Raw genomic sequence first — 12,951 nt, forward strand, 5'->3', positions numbered from 1 at the left:
GATACTAAAATTTTACTTGTGTCAAAAAATTGGGCCACATAGAAAAATATACCACTATTGATACGTCTGCGATACAGAAGTAGCATTCTTTTCTATGTGGCCTGTACTGTACAGGTAAACTATGTAAGAATATTGACTACAACTTTTGGTTATTTTCATTATCTACATATTCATTTATATAGTCATAGGTATCCATAATATAAAAATTTGACGACTAATGGCATTCATAACGGTGCCTGAACTATATCATTTGATTTATGTCTCGGCAAGTGTCAGGGATGAAATTAAGGTCTGCGTCACACTAATGACCAATCGAAGTTCGCTCTTACCGTTTCCCGTCCGTGTATATGTATTTAGGTCCGGCACCCCCTAACTTTGTTGTGTAAATGCAAAGTTTTGCTTTTAAGCGTATGCACGAAATGTTGTTTCAGCCAATAAGTATTCAATTAAGTCTTTTTCAAACGATAGAAATTGCCTTTCTTGTTGCTAAGGTAAAAGGTGATAAAATGTTTTAAATGAACAGTTTCTTTCGACATTTTACGTACATATTTCAAAATGTATACCAACTGAGAGAACTATTAGAAGTTAGAAAAGTTATATTGTAAGAACAAATATAATTTGTTAAGAGTGCTAAGAGTTAAAGTGCTAAAGCCAGCAAATTCTTCATGTTTGATACAATTATCACGGCACACGTTTAAAAGTAAATTTCTTACAGATACTAACTGGAAACACAAACACTTACTTGGAGAAGAAGAATCATCTTGAGCCGCCTATCTGGGCGTCCAAAATCCGGTTCATCCCCTACAGCTCTCACCGGAGGACCGTCTGCATGAGGGTAGAGTTGTACGGCTGCTATTGGAGCGGTGAGTTTTTTAAACTATGCTAATATAATAAAGAGGTAAACTTCGTTACTTTAATTGCTTGTTTGTAAGTCCTAATCTTCACAAATACTGAACTGATCATGGAAATTCTTTCACCGTTAAAAAGGTACATATTATGCGGGTGTTATAGGCTATGTATGTACCAAAGACGAAGCCGTAACGGGCCTCTAGTAATAATAAGACCAGAGACAGGCAATTTGGAGAGAGAAATATCGGATAGCGAACCCCGGACCCCAAAGTAAAACGGCGGAGGCTGCAGCTTTGAGCAGACAAAGACTCAAGGAACAGTGAACCTGAATTAAATGCGCATCAAAAATTCTCAAAGCTTGTTGGCGCCAAGCAGACAGCAGAAAGTGAAAACTTTGCAAACTTTTCATGGCATAATGGATGTTGCTTAGGTATATGATATTTTAAGTGGATCCCTTCCTTGCAAATGGTTGTAAATATAATTTTAATCAGCTATATTATTGAGAGAGTATTAAATTTAGTGATGATGGTGATGGTGGTTAAAAAATAGCCTAACATATTTTTTGTTCTACTCGTATTTTACTAACGGGTAAGAACAAGATTGAGAGGTGGACGTTACCGGGACTGAAAGCCAGGATAATGATGATTAGTTCTACGTCCCAAATATTATAATGGAGATGACGTATCGCAGGTATACGCTCTACCGCATCGCCTAAAACAATACGTCGAACGGTCCATTGCATTTGCCGAACCTATACAGTTATCAAATACATTATTTTTAAACGGTACATAACCTAAGCCGCATTGTACTTACATAGTAAATTCTTATTTTATTCCATATGAATGCTTAATATATCTTAAAAATTATATTAGTCATTGGCAATTTTTAATTAAAAAGAAATGTTTAAATGATTTTCAATATTTTGCTCGTAAAGGATAAACGCCTCAAATCGATAGCCTTGTAAGTAGTTCCGTATGTTATTTTAGACAACACCAAGCAAAATTTCGCAACAAAAAATAGAATACAACATGTGTCTTACAAATGTAAGCAATGAGCTATTATTTCGATCATTATTACAACACCACTCATTATCCTGGCTATTACGTGCGATAAAAGTGTCGTGACCGTGTTTGAGTCTATGTCACAAATTAAAAAAACTGCAGATATTATTGTATTGTAGAGCTTGTCACACCTTTAAGCGGCAATCAGTACAGTAGTAATGATTTTTTTCTTATGTTGTAAATGTTTTGTAGGAGTTTATTTATTTGTTTTTAAATAAGTAATATTATCAAGTAATCTTTTAATATTAATTCATATGCGTGTAAAAGGGTAACCCGCATGTGGGGCTTTCTAAGAGATTTTTATTTAGTCTCTTTCAGTATAAAAACATCTAAATAATTAAGTATAAGTATTTTGGTGATGAATGGTTGTATTATTATTATTTAAAATAATTTTCAATAATATATTTATTATTTACTAGCTGTGGCCGCGACTTCGCCGCGTGGAAAAGTTATTTTGGGAATCATTTACCCCGCTTTTTTTCACATTTTCCATTATTTCTTCGCTCCTAATACTTGCAACGTGATGTTATGTATCCTAAAGCCTTCCTCGATAAATGGTCTATTCAACACAAAAAGATTTTGAGATTGATTTTTCAATTCGATCCAGTAGTTCTGAGATTAACGCGTTCAAAGAAACAAACAAGCTCTTTAGCTTTATAATATTAGTATAGATTTCTATACCTTAATTATTTGTTGCTTTTAGGAATTATATCAATGGTAGTCTGCATAACGTGTAGCATGCCAGCAATTATAAAGGGTTGAAGAACGGTCAACAGCCGCCTTTAATCCGCCTAATCACGTGAAATACCTACAATTTTGACCAAATTGATCAAAATTATATCAAATTGATTATAATTGTGATCAAATCTATTCAAATTATAATCAAGAATACACTGTAGAATTCCGTGGTATGTTTTTGGTAAATAATATCGCCGTCACTTCGATGCCCAAGCGCCATATTTTGTATTTATTTTCACAGATGTACAGTCGGGTTAGGATAAAGCTGACTCCTTGTCCGCATATACCAAACATACGCCATGCATGAGTACGAGTACAGTCCCGTTTAGTTCGTTACATATGTAATTTGTGTTGACATTCAATAACAGTCAAATTACTAATGCAAGTATTTTACCCGACGGAGCAGGAAGGTTTATTATGTCCTTTAAACTTATTACGCAAGGCTTTAAAAACATTATATACTAATATACGTATAAAAAAGACATACGAATTAATGCAAAGTTTATAAATTTACATTATATTTTTTTGTAATTATTTTTCATTGTATTAAGACCAAAAACGTAATTTTCCGTCAATATTACCGTATAATTATATATTACCGTGAAATTGTGACTACGTTGCAAACGACACGCAAGCATTGAAATTTCGAAATTATTAAATGTGCTTCTACGAATGGCCAATGCCTGCTAAATTGCTAACCCATAGTTATGAAAACCGCCAGTTTAAAAAATACTAAGCTAATTTACATGACGATTTGTAGTGGGTTACAGTTTTAATAAACAGAAATGACAAACATTTTTATGCATTTTTGGCGTGTAGCCATACTAAAAAACTAAGGGTGCGTCATGTATAATTCCTTCACACCTGAGTAGGTAGCGCGCCTTGCTTGATATTTTTATGATATTGCCGAATTGTTGACTAATTAGTTACTTTTTATATGATACAAAATATTTTTGTATATTGTTGACAAATGATTTTTTTCGTGTTTTGCTAATATAGTGGTAAATGCATCTTGTCTAATTATTCTGTGTTTTGTTCCTTGTTATTTCTTTTTTAAGTATTTTAAAGTAGATCCGATCTATTTTTCACCTAAGTTCAATGCTTAAGTACTGAACGATAATTGATTTCTCTCTTCTCTGACATAATCGAATTCATAATAATCTAATAATAATAGTAATCTAGCATGTGTGAAAGAAAAATATATACAAAAACATAGCAAACAAAGTTTCATAACAGTCCTCCGGCAAAATAAAAACCCCTATTATTGCTCTCTGACAAAGAAGGGTATGTTTGTAATCGTATAGGCCGACTTATTGTTTTCATAGTACAAGCAAAACACGGTGCGTTGTGCAAGAAATCTGCCCGGCTGCAGGTGCGCGCGGAATATAAATAAATTTCATATCTGACACATGCCTTATATAATATACATGAAATTTATTAGCAAAGTTGGTGTTGTTATTCCCTCAGTGGTGGTTGTCGCGACGCAAACACGTTAGTTGCATTTCCAAGTGAGCGCATGTTTTTGTGAAATTCGCCGACGTAGCGTTTTATTGATTTGTTGCATTTTGTTCTGGGTACGCGCGTGGTCACGCATTTCTAACACGGCTGACTTTATTGGGCACTATTAAATTTATAGAAAATGTTCATGATACTCTCACTTTATAGGTAGAAACGTGAAGATTGCGTCCGATAAGACCCGGTTCAAGGGAATTTTATTACTCGCATGCGCATTTAACGATTGTCAATTCGTTACTCGTAAAATGATATTTGCATCAGAATTTATGTTCAATAAAAGGGCCGTTCTAAAAGCCATTATCTATAGTATTTTTTTTTGTCATATGAACATATTTTGTTTAATATTTAGTGATCATAATCGTATACTGAATAGGGCAGCAAGTATAGTTACCATGCCTATTTTTATTCACATGCTCAATTTTTTTGTTAATAACATGTTGTTTTGTTTTCAGTGGGCATAGTCGCGTACTCTATGCCGAAGGGCAACAAGAAGAGTAACGGAGTAGAACTGACTGACATGATCTACGACGGGCAATGGGGTGATGAGCTCAAAGGGGGTCTCGGGCAGCTGGTGGACGGTCAGTTCGGCGGAGACGAGATCAGGGAGGCCGCGAAGAACTCCGCCTGGGTCGGCTGGAGAAATGACTCCACAACCCCTCCCGTTATCACTTTCGAGTTTGATAAAGTGAGGGAGTTCAGCGCTGTGCATCTCTTCTGCAATAATAAGTTCATGAGGGATGTGCAGGTGAGTTTTTTTTTTTCGCTTTTTTGAAAGAAATATTATAATGTTTATGGTTATGTGAAGGGAATGAATGAGCCGTGGACTGAGCAAGTATACAAGAGGAGTGTTAATGGGATTCGTTGAATGGATGGGCCTAGACGAACGTACCTTGGATCAGTTACGTCCTGGCACAAGGTATATAAAGAAGAAGACATGGATCGTGACAAGTGGAAAGGTAGTCTCGGCCTACCCCTCCGAGAAAGAAGTGTGATTTTATGTATGTATGTATTTATATAAAATTCTTATCGAGCCTGAAAGCTACGTCTTGTGAACTTAACGCTAAAAGCACTCTCTGCCAGTCAACTTTAGGAAAATAGCGGGCACGTAAGAAGTCAGGTGTCAGATTTGGGAACGAATGCAAAGCAAAATTTTTCTTGTGAAAATAGTAAGAGTGGGATGAAAGTATGTTTTTATTATTACAGGTCGTTGTTTTGCATTTCCCGACTTTCGTATCCATCTGACAATTTTTTTAATACATATGCATTTTGCGAGTTTTTTATATTGCCTGTAAACAAAAAGAATGCCTACAATCGTTCATTTCACAGATATTCATAACTCCATTTCAAATCATGCAGATTTAATATTTATGAAACGGAATATTTTTAACGTCATCAGTTGCGATAAAATTATAAATATACAAATCTCAGTCCTGTACTGTTTTGCTTTATTTCTTTAATGAGTTATAAACCGCTGGAAACTCACAAAGTTACAGAACAAATTACTTTGATAAAGCGGCTGCTTTGTTCAGTGTAATGTCAAGTCAACAGAACTTTTTAAATTAAAAAAGAAAAGCTATGACGGATATCACAAAGTTGAGCCTATCGTGTGATATTACCCAGTTGTTATTAAAACAGTGTTGTGTGCGTAAATAATTTTCTTTGAATCTAGTAAATATAATATCTTTTTATTTTAAATATCCGTTAAACAAAGTAAATAAAGATCACTGCGTTCATAATTCAATAAAACGATTAACAAAATTACAAATTCTCGTAATTGTCCATTAAATTTTCAACGGGTTCCTATTAACTCCAGAAGCACACTTTATAATAACACGGATGTTTTAATGATGTTAATTTAGATTACTTATCAATTTCTATAATTTGAGCAGAACTTGGGTTATGGTTGTACCAAGCTGGTTCTGATACAGAATGTTTCTTAAATTGAATCAAATCTTGCTTAACTCACCAAGTGACTTATTGTCTTTTTACAATTACCTCTGTTTCAAACTTTAAAGCCATGATAGCAAATTAAATTACTTTTTCTTTGCAATTAATGATACTTATGGTTGTTTAAATATGCCTAATAATATTTGGACAGGAGCATTTCATTTGTATCAGCGAAAGTCTCGAGACAAAGCGGTGTCACAATTGACGCGCTAATATTCCGTTACATGCGACAGAATAATTTTGATAAATGTACCTCTGCCAGATTAATGATATCGGGACGCGTCGTTAATTAAGGAAGCTTATGTACTTGTGAGTTGACAGAGCGGCACAGTTAAACGGTTATTACTGACGCATGTCTTTGTTATTTGTAGTAGCAAAAAAAAATCTGGTGTCTTTCAGACCATAAACATTTTATTCTTTCTAAAGAAGTTAATCGAATAAAATCATTTATTGTTTCCATCATTCAAAGTTAAAGTTTGTTATAAATAAATAGAGGTATCTAGTGATCAGAGTTTAATTTCTTAATTTAATTGTATATAGTTATAATCAGCCACAGACACACACACTAAAAGAATAAAAGTATTTTTTACTATCTAGGTTTTACTTACAAAAAAGTTAGTTTATATTATTCTATTACAGTGCGTGTTTACTGAAGGTCCAATTTCCCAAGGTGGGCTGTGTGAGAGGCGCGCAGGCACCGTAAAGCCTTTTCTCATTTAAAGATCGTAATTTCAAATCCCTTAAAAGTGCACCACTATTTTCTTAGCGACATACGACATTTTCAGGCTTGATGCGACCGATCGTAATTTTTTTTTTATCACAGAGTCGACGTAGAAATCCCTTTTAAGCACAATTCTGCGTTTAATTAATAAAACATGCTTAGAAAAAAAATTTATATCATTTATATTGCCATATACCATAGACTAATTGGTATGGGTCACCATCTGGTAATCTCAAAGTAAAGAACATCACGTCGAAAGTCCGTGAAGTGGTTAATATTTGAAATTCCCACACCAGGGTGTGCAGTGACAATACCTGCTCTACAAAATATAAGATAATTGGAATCTCCTGTAAAAAGTAGCCTTTATTACTCTTCTAAAGGTTTGATCTGCTAATTATGAGTAATTTTGCGTTAATTCATTACAAATAAAACATGGGACAATTGTTTTCTCTTTATAATATTAGTAATAATGGATAGTACAGATGAGAAGTGTTATCAGGGCAATCGTTTTGATCATTGAAAGTATCGAGATGTTAATTCAAGCTCGGATTCTTGTGGGGTGACTCCGGCCTCGTTGACCGACGGGGTTAAATGGTTAAAGCCTCCGACGCTTCTGGTGTCGCGCACTGGACTACATTTATTAAGCATATCGCCATGTTTTATTGGTGTTGTCATTAGGATTTGTTTGTAGGCTTATTAACAATATAAGATTTTTATTATTGTTATGTCAATTATAACAAATTGACTGGCGGTTTCCCGCGGCTTCGTAAAGCTATAGTGACAGATTGTGAATCGTATTGACAAGTTTACAATTTGTCAACAATATCAATCTCCAAATATAATATACTCATTTTATATTCAGTTCATAATTCACATGTGATTATTTTACGTCCGATTATTGCAATATTGATATATCCACAATTTCCTTCACCAGGTTTTCTCGGAGGCCATAATATCGTTCTCTATCGGGGGGCGGCACTTCCAGAACGATCCCATCCGTTACACGTACGTCGAGGACAAGATCTTTGAGTCCTCGCGCAACGTGAGCATCAAGCTGCACCATCGTATTGGGAAGTGGGTTAGGATCGAACTCCGCTTCTCAGCCCGCTGGATTCTCATCAGCGAGGTCGTTTTTGATTCGGGTGAGTTTTCATTTCCATATTTTTAATCGACTACAAAAATGGAGGACGTTCTCAATTCGTCCGTATTCTAGTTTATTTACTTTATTAAGCTATGGATTGGCATTAAGCAAGCCAAAGGTGGTATTGTCGTCTCTTTAAAATTGTTGGTTCTTTCTGTCCCGTTAGGGATAAAGACGTGAAATATTTTAGCATTTCATGATTACGGACCAGGTAACTCAGGTAAATTAAACGAAGCGATTTTCTTCTGACCTCCATGACCTTACCTTGTTCCGTTTTCATAATGTTACAACGGGTGAAAGTGCTTATTTCCTTAGTGGATTTAGTAAGCTATATCCACTAAGAAAATTATGCAGTGGTCCTATCAGCGAGTCGAAATCCATTCGTATTACCTATCTTTTGTCGTAAATGGTTCCATTTACTGGTAAAGACAATTAGACGGTGTCTTACATGTAATTTCTTCAACTATACGCAATTACGGGTAGAGTTAAAGTTATCAGTCAATTTGCCCTGTGAAAAATGTCCTTGCACGTCGTTGCATTTGTTTTATAAACCATTTATTACAATGTTGCCACATCTGTCACCTGCCTTTATTCACATAGTATAATATAGGTAACTGTTTATTTTTTCTATAATTTAGAACTTACAAATTTTATTTGATTCATTTTAGAAATGTTGCTTAGCGCTTACATTTCTAAACAGATTCAAATTTTCTTTCTAAACAGATTCACTTTCTAATCATGAGCGACAATAAAAGTTCAAAGTGACAAATCTTCTTACAGACGTAGCCCAAGGGAACTACACGCCGGAGAGTCTCAAACCGCTGACCAAAGACAAAACGAAGCTCACAACTCCTAACAAAGAAGTGCCCATATCCACCGCCCACCAAGAGGATCCCCTCTACATGGCGATAGTAGTCGGAGTGTTAACCGCATTAGTGATATTACTAGCAGTCGCAGTTTTCCTCATAGTTCATAGACATAGACACAGAAAATGTTTCGCGTCGCCTCTAGCCAAAACTATAGTAGCTCAACGGCCGACGGACTCGTACAGTGCGTGCGGCACCTCGATGTTGCCAGATAACAAAATGATAATAGACTGCGGTTTAGACGTGAAGTCTGACGAGTACCAAGAGCCGTACCAGGCGTTGAAGTGCGCGCCGTATTTTAGCTATAGCACTGTACTGCTCGAGATGAAAGACTTCGTTAAGGACTCCAATACGGCGCTCTCAGGTAAGTTTTTGTATTATTTATTTAAATTCAACATATTCTTTTGTATTTCACCTGGTAACTGATTTATTAATGTCCGATTTGGATAAAAGTCTAGACACTTGCAACTACTGATTACTAATTACTATACTAGCTTTGTGGCTCCTACATCTTAGTCATAAATCTGTCCTGCTGTAATTCTAAAACTAAACAGCTAAATTGTAATGTGTAAAATTAATTTATAATTACTTATTTATTAAATATTACATTTGTTAAATTTATGAATTGAACATATTCCAGACTTATTTTATCTCTTTTTTAACTATTTCGCCCACAGACAGCTCCAACTACGACTACGCAGTGCCCGAGCTCAGCTCCGCTCCGCTGCTCACAAAACGCCGATTGGACAGTCTCTCTGAGCATGGAACAGCGCTCATGTGTGATATAGACCACGACATGAGGGCCAGTTCCGTACGATCCAAGCACAGTAACAGGGTAAGCTGTTTTATGTTGCTACTTATAGTACATACTAGCCACCTGCTTCGGCTACGCACGGTCAGCATTATTGATTTTTATACAAATTTTCACCAAATTTCAGTTTTTTTATTACTAAGTGCGTACCAAATTTAATCGGTCCAGGTTTAGCTGTGAAAGCGGAACAGACAAAAAACTTTTATGATATTATTAAGGGATATAATATGTACTTTGATTCCTGTGGCAGATGTCAAAAGCCTACATTCTATAGTCTGTCTCTGTCGCAACTACGTCATAATTATCACTCTATCCTGCTGTCACAAAAATCCACAATATTTTGTAGACTTTATTGATTACTATATGTTGACCCCATGTTGGGAGTCCTCTGGATAGCGTCTCTTAAAGTGCCCGTGTGTGATAATCCACTAACGTTGACAAGGAATATGTCTTATCCACTTTTCCAAAGTGAAAAGCAGATAGAAAATTAGATATGCTTTAGAGCTATAAATTATTTCTGTGGTAACCTTAGTTTGTGTAACATGACATGACGTTTTCATTAGCAGTCGCCGAGCCAACAAGAAGTGTTCTTGGAGTTGAAGCGGCGACTGGAGTCTAGCAACGTGATCGAGTTTCCGCGGCATCGCCTGCGCATGATCTCCAAATTGGCGGAGGGCGGCTTCGGGACGGTTCGTACTCATGTCATTCGATAACTTTTATCAGAATTGGAAACGAAATAAATCGGTTGATCTAGTATACATTTGGTACAAAGTGAAACAATTCGTACGTACCAGACTATCGCACCTTCTCACACTTGGTTCTCACCAGGAGCCCTTAATCCACCCAAATCCCGTCACCATAATTGATTACCATTTTTAAAGTAATAAACTTTTTTATTTATTTACACCTTTTTGATAAGTAAACATAATTGATGCAGTAGTTTTTCAGTTAACTCATTACCAGCAAAAAAAAATATTTTCTTTAGATAAAACAATACGTACTATATATTATTTATTATAGTACATATTGTTTTATTTATACTATTCATAATATTATCACCAGGTTTACGTGGCCGAAGCGGATGGAGTGCCAGAATACAACGGGACCATAACTTCTGAGAAGCGATTAGTCGCAGTCAAGTTCTTGTGCCACGACGCCACGGCTAAGGAGAGGTACATCATGTATGAGATGCTTTATAGACAATCTTATAGCACAACTATAAGCTTGCACCATCTGTCTCTTTCTCTCTATATATGTATTTATTTGATCTTACGGCATTTTATATGGTAGGAGTTATGTTATTATCTATGTAAAATTATTGGGTTACAGTACTAGCACTTTTCGGTAATATCTGACGGCGCAGAATGATAACTGAATAAAATAGCTACAAAACATATTAAACTTAAAATCCAAAAAACAAAATGTCTTCTTCTATCTCACTTACACATCAGTTTGCGGGTTCTAGAAGCGCGCTCTGTCTGATATGCCGATAAGCTCAAATATTTTCGTGCATACCAAAGTTTGAATACTGCTCAAAAAAAAGTACATCGGTGTTATTTTTAAAAGTGGTAATACTGTAACAAATTGTCAATACTCGTAATATGTTTATGATCTTAGCTATCAGTGCAGTGATGTTGTAACCAATTTGCGTCTCTGCAAAGAAGTTCGGGATGCGTCTATGACTAAAAACCAGTATTGGATAAGCCAGGTATTACACGGAGTGACTTCCGTCCGAACTCGACAACCTTTTTAATTTATAGATATTGGATCATGGTAACATTCGGTTGCAAGATTGCCGACTTATTATTTCCTCATAGTTTAAACTGAAAACTTCAATTCGAGGGGTACGTTAGAATCCTCGCCGAATTTGCTCCCCCCTAACCTTGCCCGTGTACTCTTCGCCCGTCGCCCCCACTACTGGCACTCGAGTACTTAGACCTGTGGCCATGTACTGAGCATATGCAACATAATATACAGGGAGGAATTCGAGCGTGACGTCAGAATCCTCGCCGCGTTATCTTCCCCCCACCTCGCTCGAGTGCTGGGCGCCTGTCGCACCCCACCACTGGCCGTGGTGCTGGAATACCTGGAGCTGGGCGATCTGTGCGCGTTCCTGAGGACCGCCGCGCCTCAGTCGACGCCCACGCTTCTGCACGTGGCGACGCAAATAGCGGCCGGCATGCAGTATCTGGAGTCGCTGAATTTCGTTCACAGGGATTTGGCTGCTAGGTAGGTGTTTCGATATAGGTATATAAAACATACATTTAAATTTAATTTTGACACACTCAAATCATACCGCTTTCTGTATAGAACAGAGGCTACATCTTTCAAATTACCACGATCACTGCACATACCTCTTTCGCTTTTTTCACGTTAACTACTTTTCATGAATGCTCTGATGTTCAACAATACAGCAATGTTAAGAATTTTTGTATTTAACTTAAACAAGAAATCATGCGAATCCCTGAGAATATTTTTTGATTGAGCAAATGAAATAACGTATCGAAGTAAGAATGGTATATTGTGTATACCTTTTTCTGTTGAGAATGTTTAAAATATAGGCATTTGATTTAGTTACTCACTTGTGATAATGTTTTGTAATGTCATTTTCACATAGTTCTTCCACAAGAGAATATCGCATTCTAGTACTCACTTTATCTGAAAATAAAATAAATCTAAACTCTAAAATAAAGCTCCAAATTCTCCAACAGGAACTGCTTAATCGGCAAAAACTTCCAAGTGAAGATAAGCGACTTCGGCACAGACAACGAGGCTTACGCTTGCGACTATTACAAGGTCGATGGCAGAATCCCACTACCGTTGAGGTGGGCGGCCTGGGAGTCCGTGCTGCGGGGGAAATATACTACGAAGAGCGACGTGTGGGCCTTCGCAGTCACTCTACATGAGATCTTCACGCTTTGCCGGCGGAGGCCGTATGAACATATGACGGAAGCTGAGGTATGTAAAATGTATTCTAATGTAGTGATTTACAATTAAATGCAGACTATATGGCCTGTTGATTCAGGTTACTGGATTTGTACGCATGATCCAATATGGGTGACGTTCTTGCAGAGATTGTGGAGGTCAGACTGAAGTCGCTTTGTGTAAAAACCTGACTTGCTCAATCCAAGATCATGGTCATTGATGGTTCCAAGTTTCTTCTTCAGCGAGGTTAGGATGCAACCGCGACTAATGCCATGTGGATTTATGGCTTAATCTTGCCGAATATTGGCGAAATGTAAAACTTGAGGAACGAGTTATTATTGTACGAAAAGCTTGCGAATTATTTAAGCGTTGCTGTA

General features: G+C 36.5%; 1 protein-coding gene across 5 annotated transcripts in view; it reads left to right on the forward strand.

The window, feature by feature from the left end:
* LOC106133823 (discoidin domain-containing receptor 2) overlaps positions 1 to 12,951 on the forward strand; it is a 66,579-nt gene that overhangs the window by 48,575 nt on the left and 5,053 nt on the right. For 2 of the 5 annotated variants that reach the window (XM_013333656.2, XM_060953587.1), the window contains exons 5-13: positions 716 to 863; positions 4,616 to 4,908; positions 7,766 to 7,973; positions 8,753 to 9,202; positions 9,516 to 9,673; positions 10,213 to 10,338; positions 10,712 to 10,830; positions 11,627 to 11,878; positions 12,361 to 12,607. In XM_013333656.2, coding sequence (XP_013189110.1) covers positions 716 to 863; positions 4,616 to 4,908; positions 7,766 to 7,973; positions 8,753 to 9,202; positions 9,516 to 9,673; positions 10,213 to 10,338; positions 10,712 to 10,830; positions 11,627 to 11,878; positions 12,361 to 12,607 — 2,001 coding nt within the window. Of the gene's footprint in view, positions 1 to 715; positions 864 to 4,615; positions 4,909 to 7,765; positions 7,974 to 8,752; positions 9,203 to 9,515; positions 9,674 to 10,212; positions 10,339 to 10,711; positions 10,831 to 11,626; positions 11,883 to 12,360; positions 12,608 to 12,951 lie in introns of those variants that run through there. The other 3 variants (XM_013333657.2, XM_060953589.1, XM_060953590.1) reach the window with 3 other exon arrangements.

Source organism: Amyelois transitella, chromosome Z (genome assembly GCF_032362555.1).
Source record: "Amyelois transitella isolate CPQ chromosome Z, ilAmyTran1.1, whole genome shotgun sequence".
Lineage (NCBI taxonomy): Eukaryota > Metazoa > Arthropoda > Insecta > Lepidoptera > Pyralidae > Amyelois > Amyelois transitella.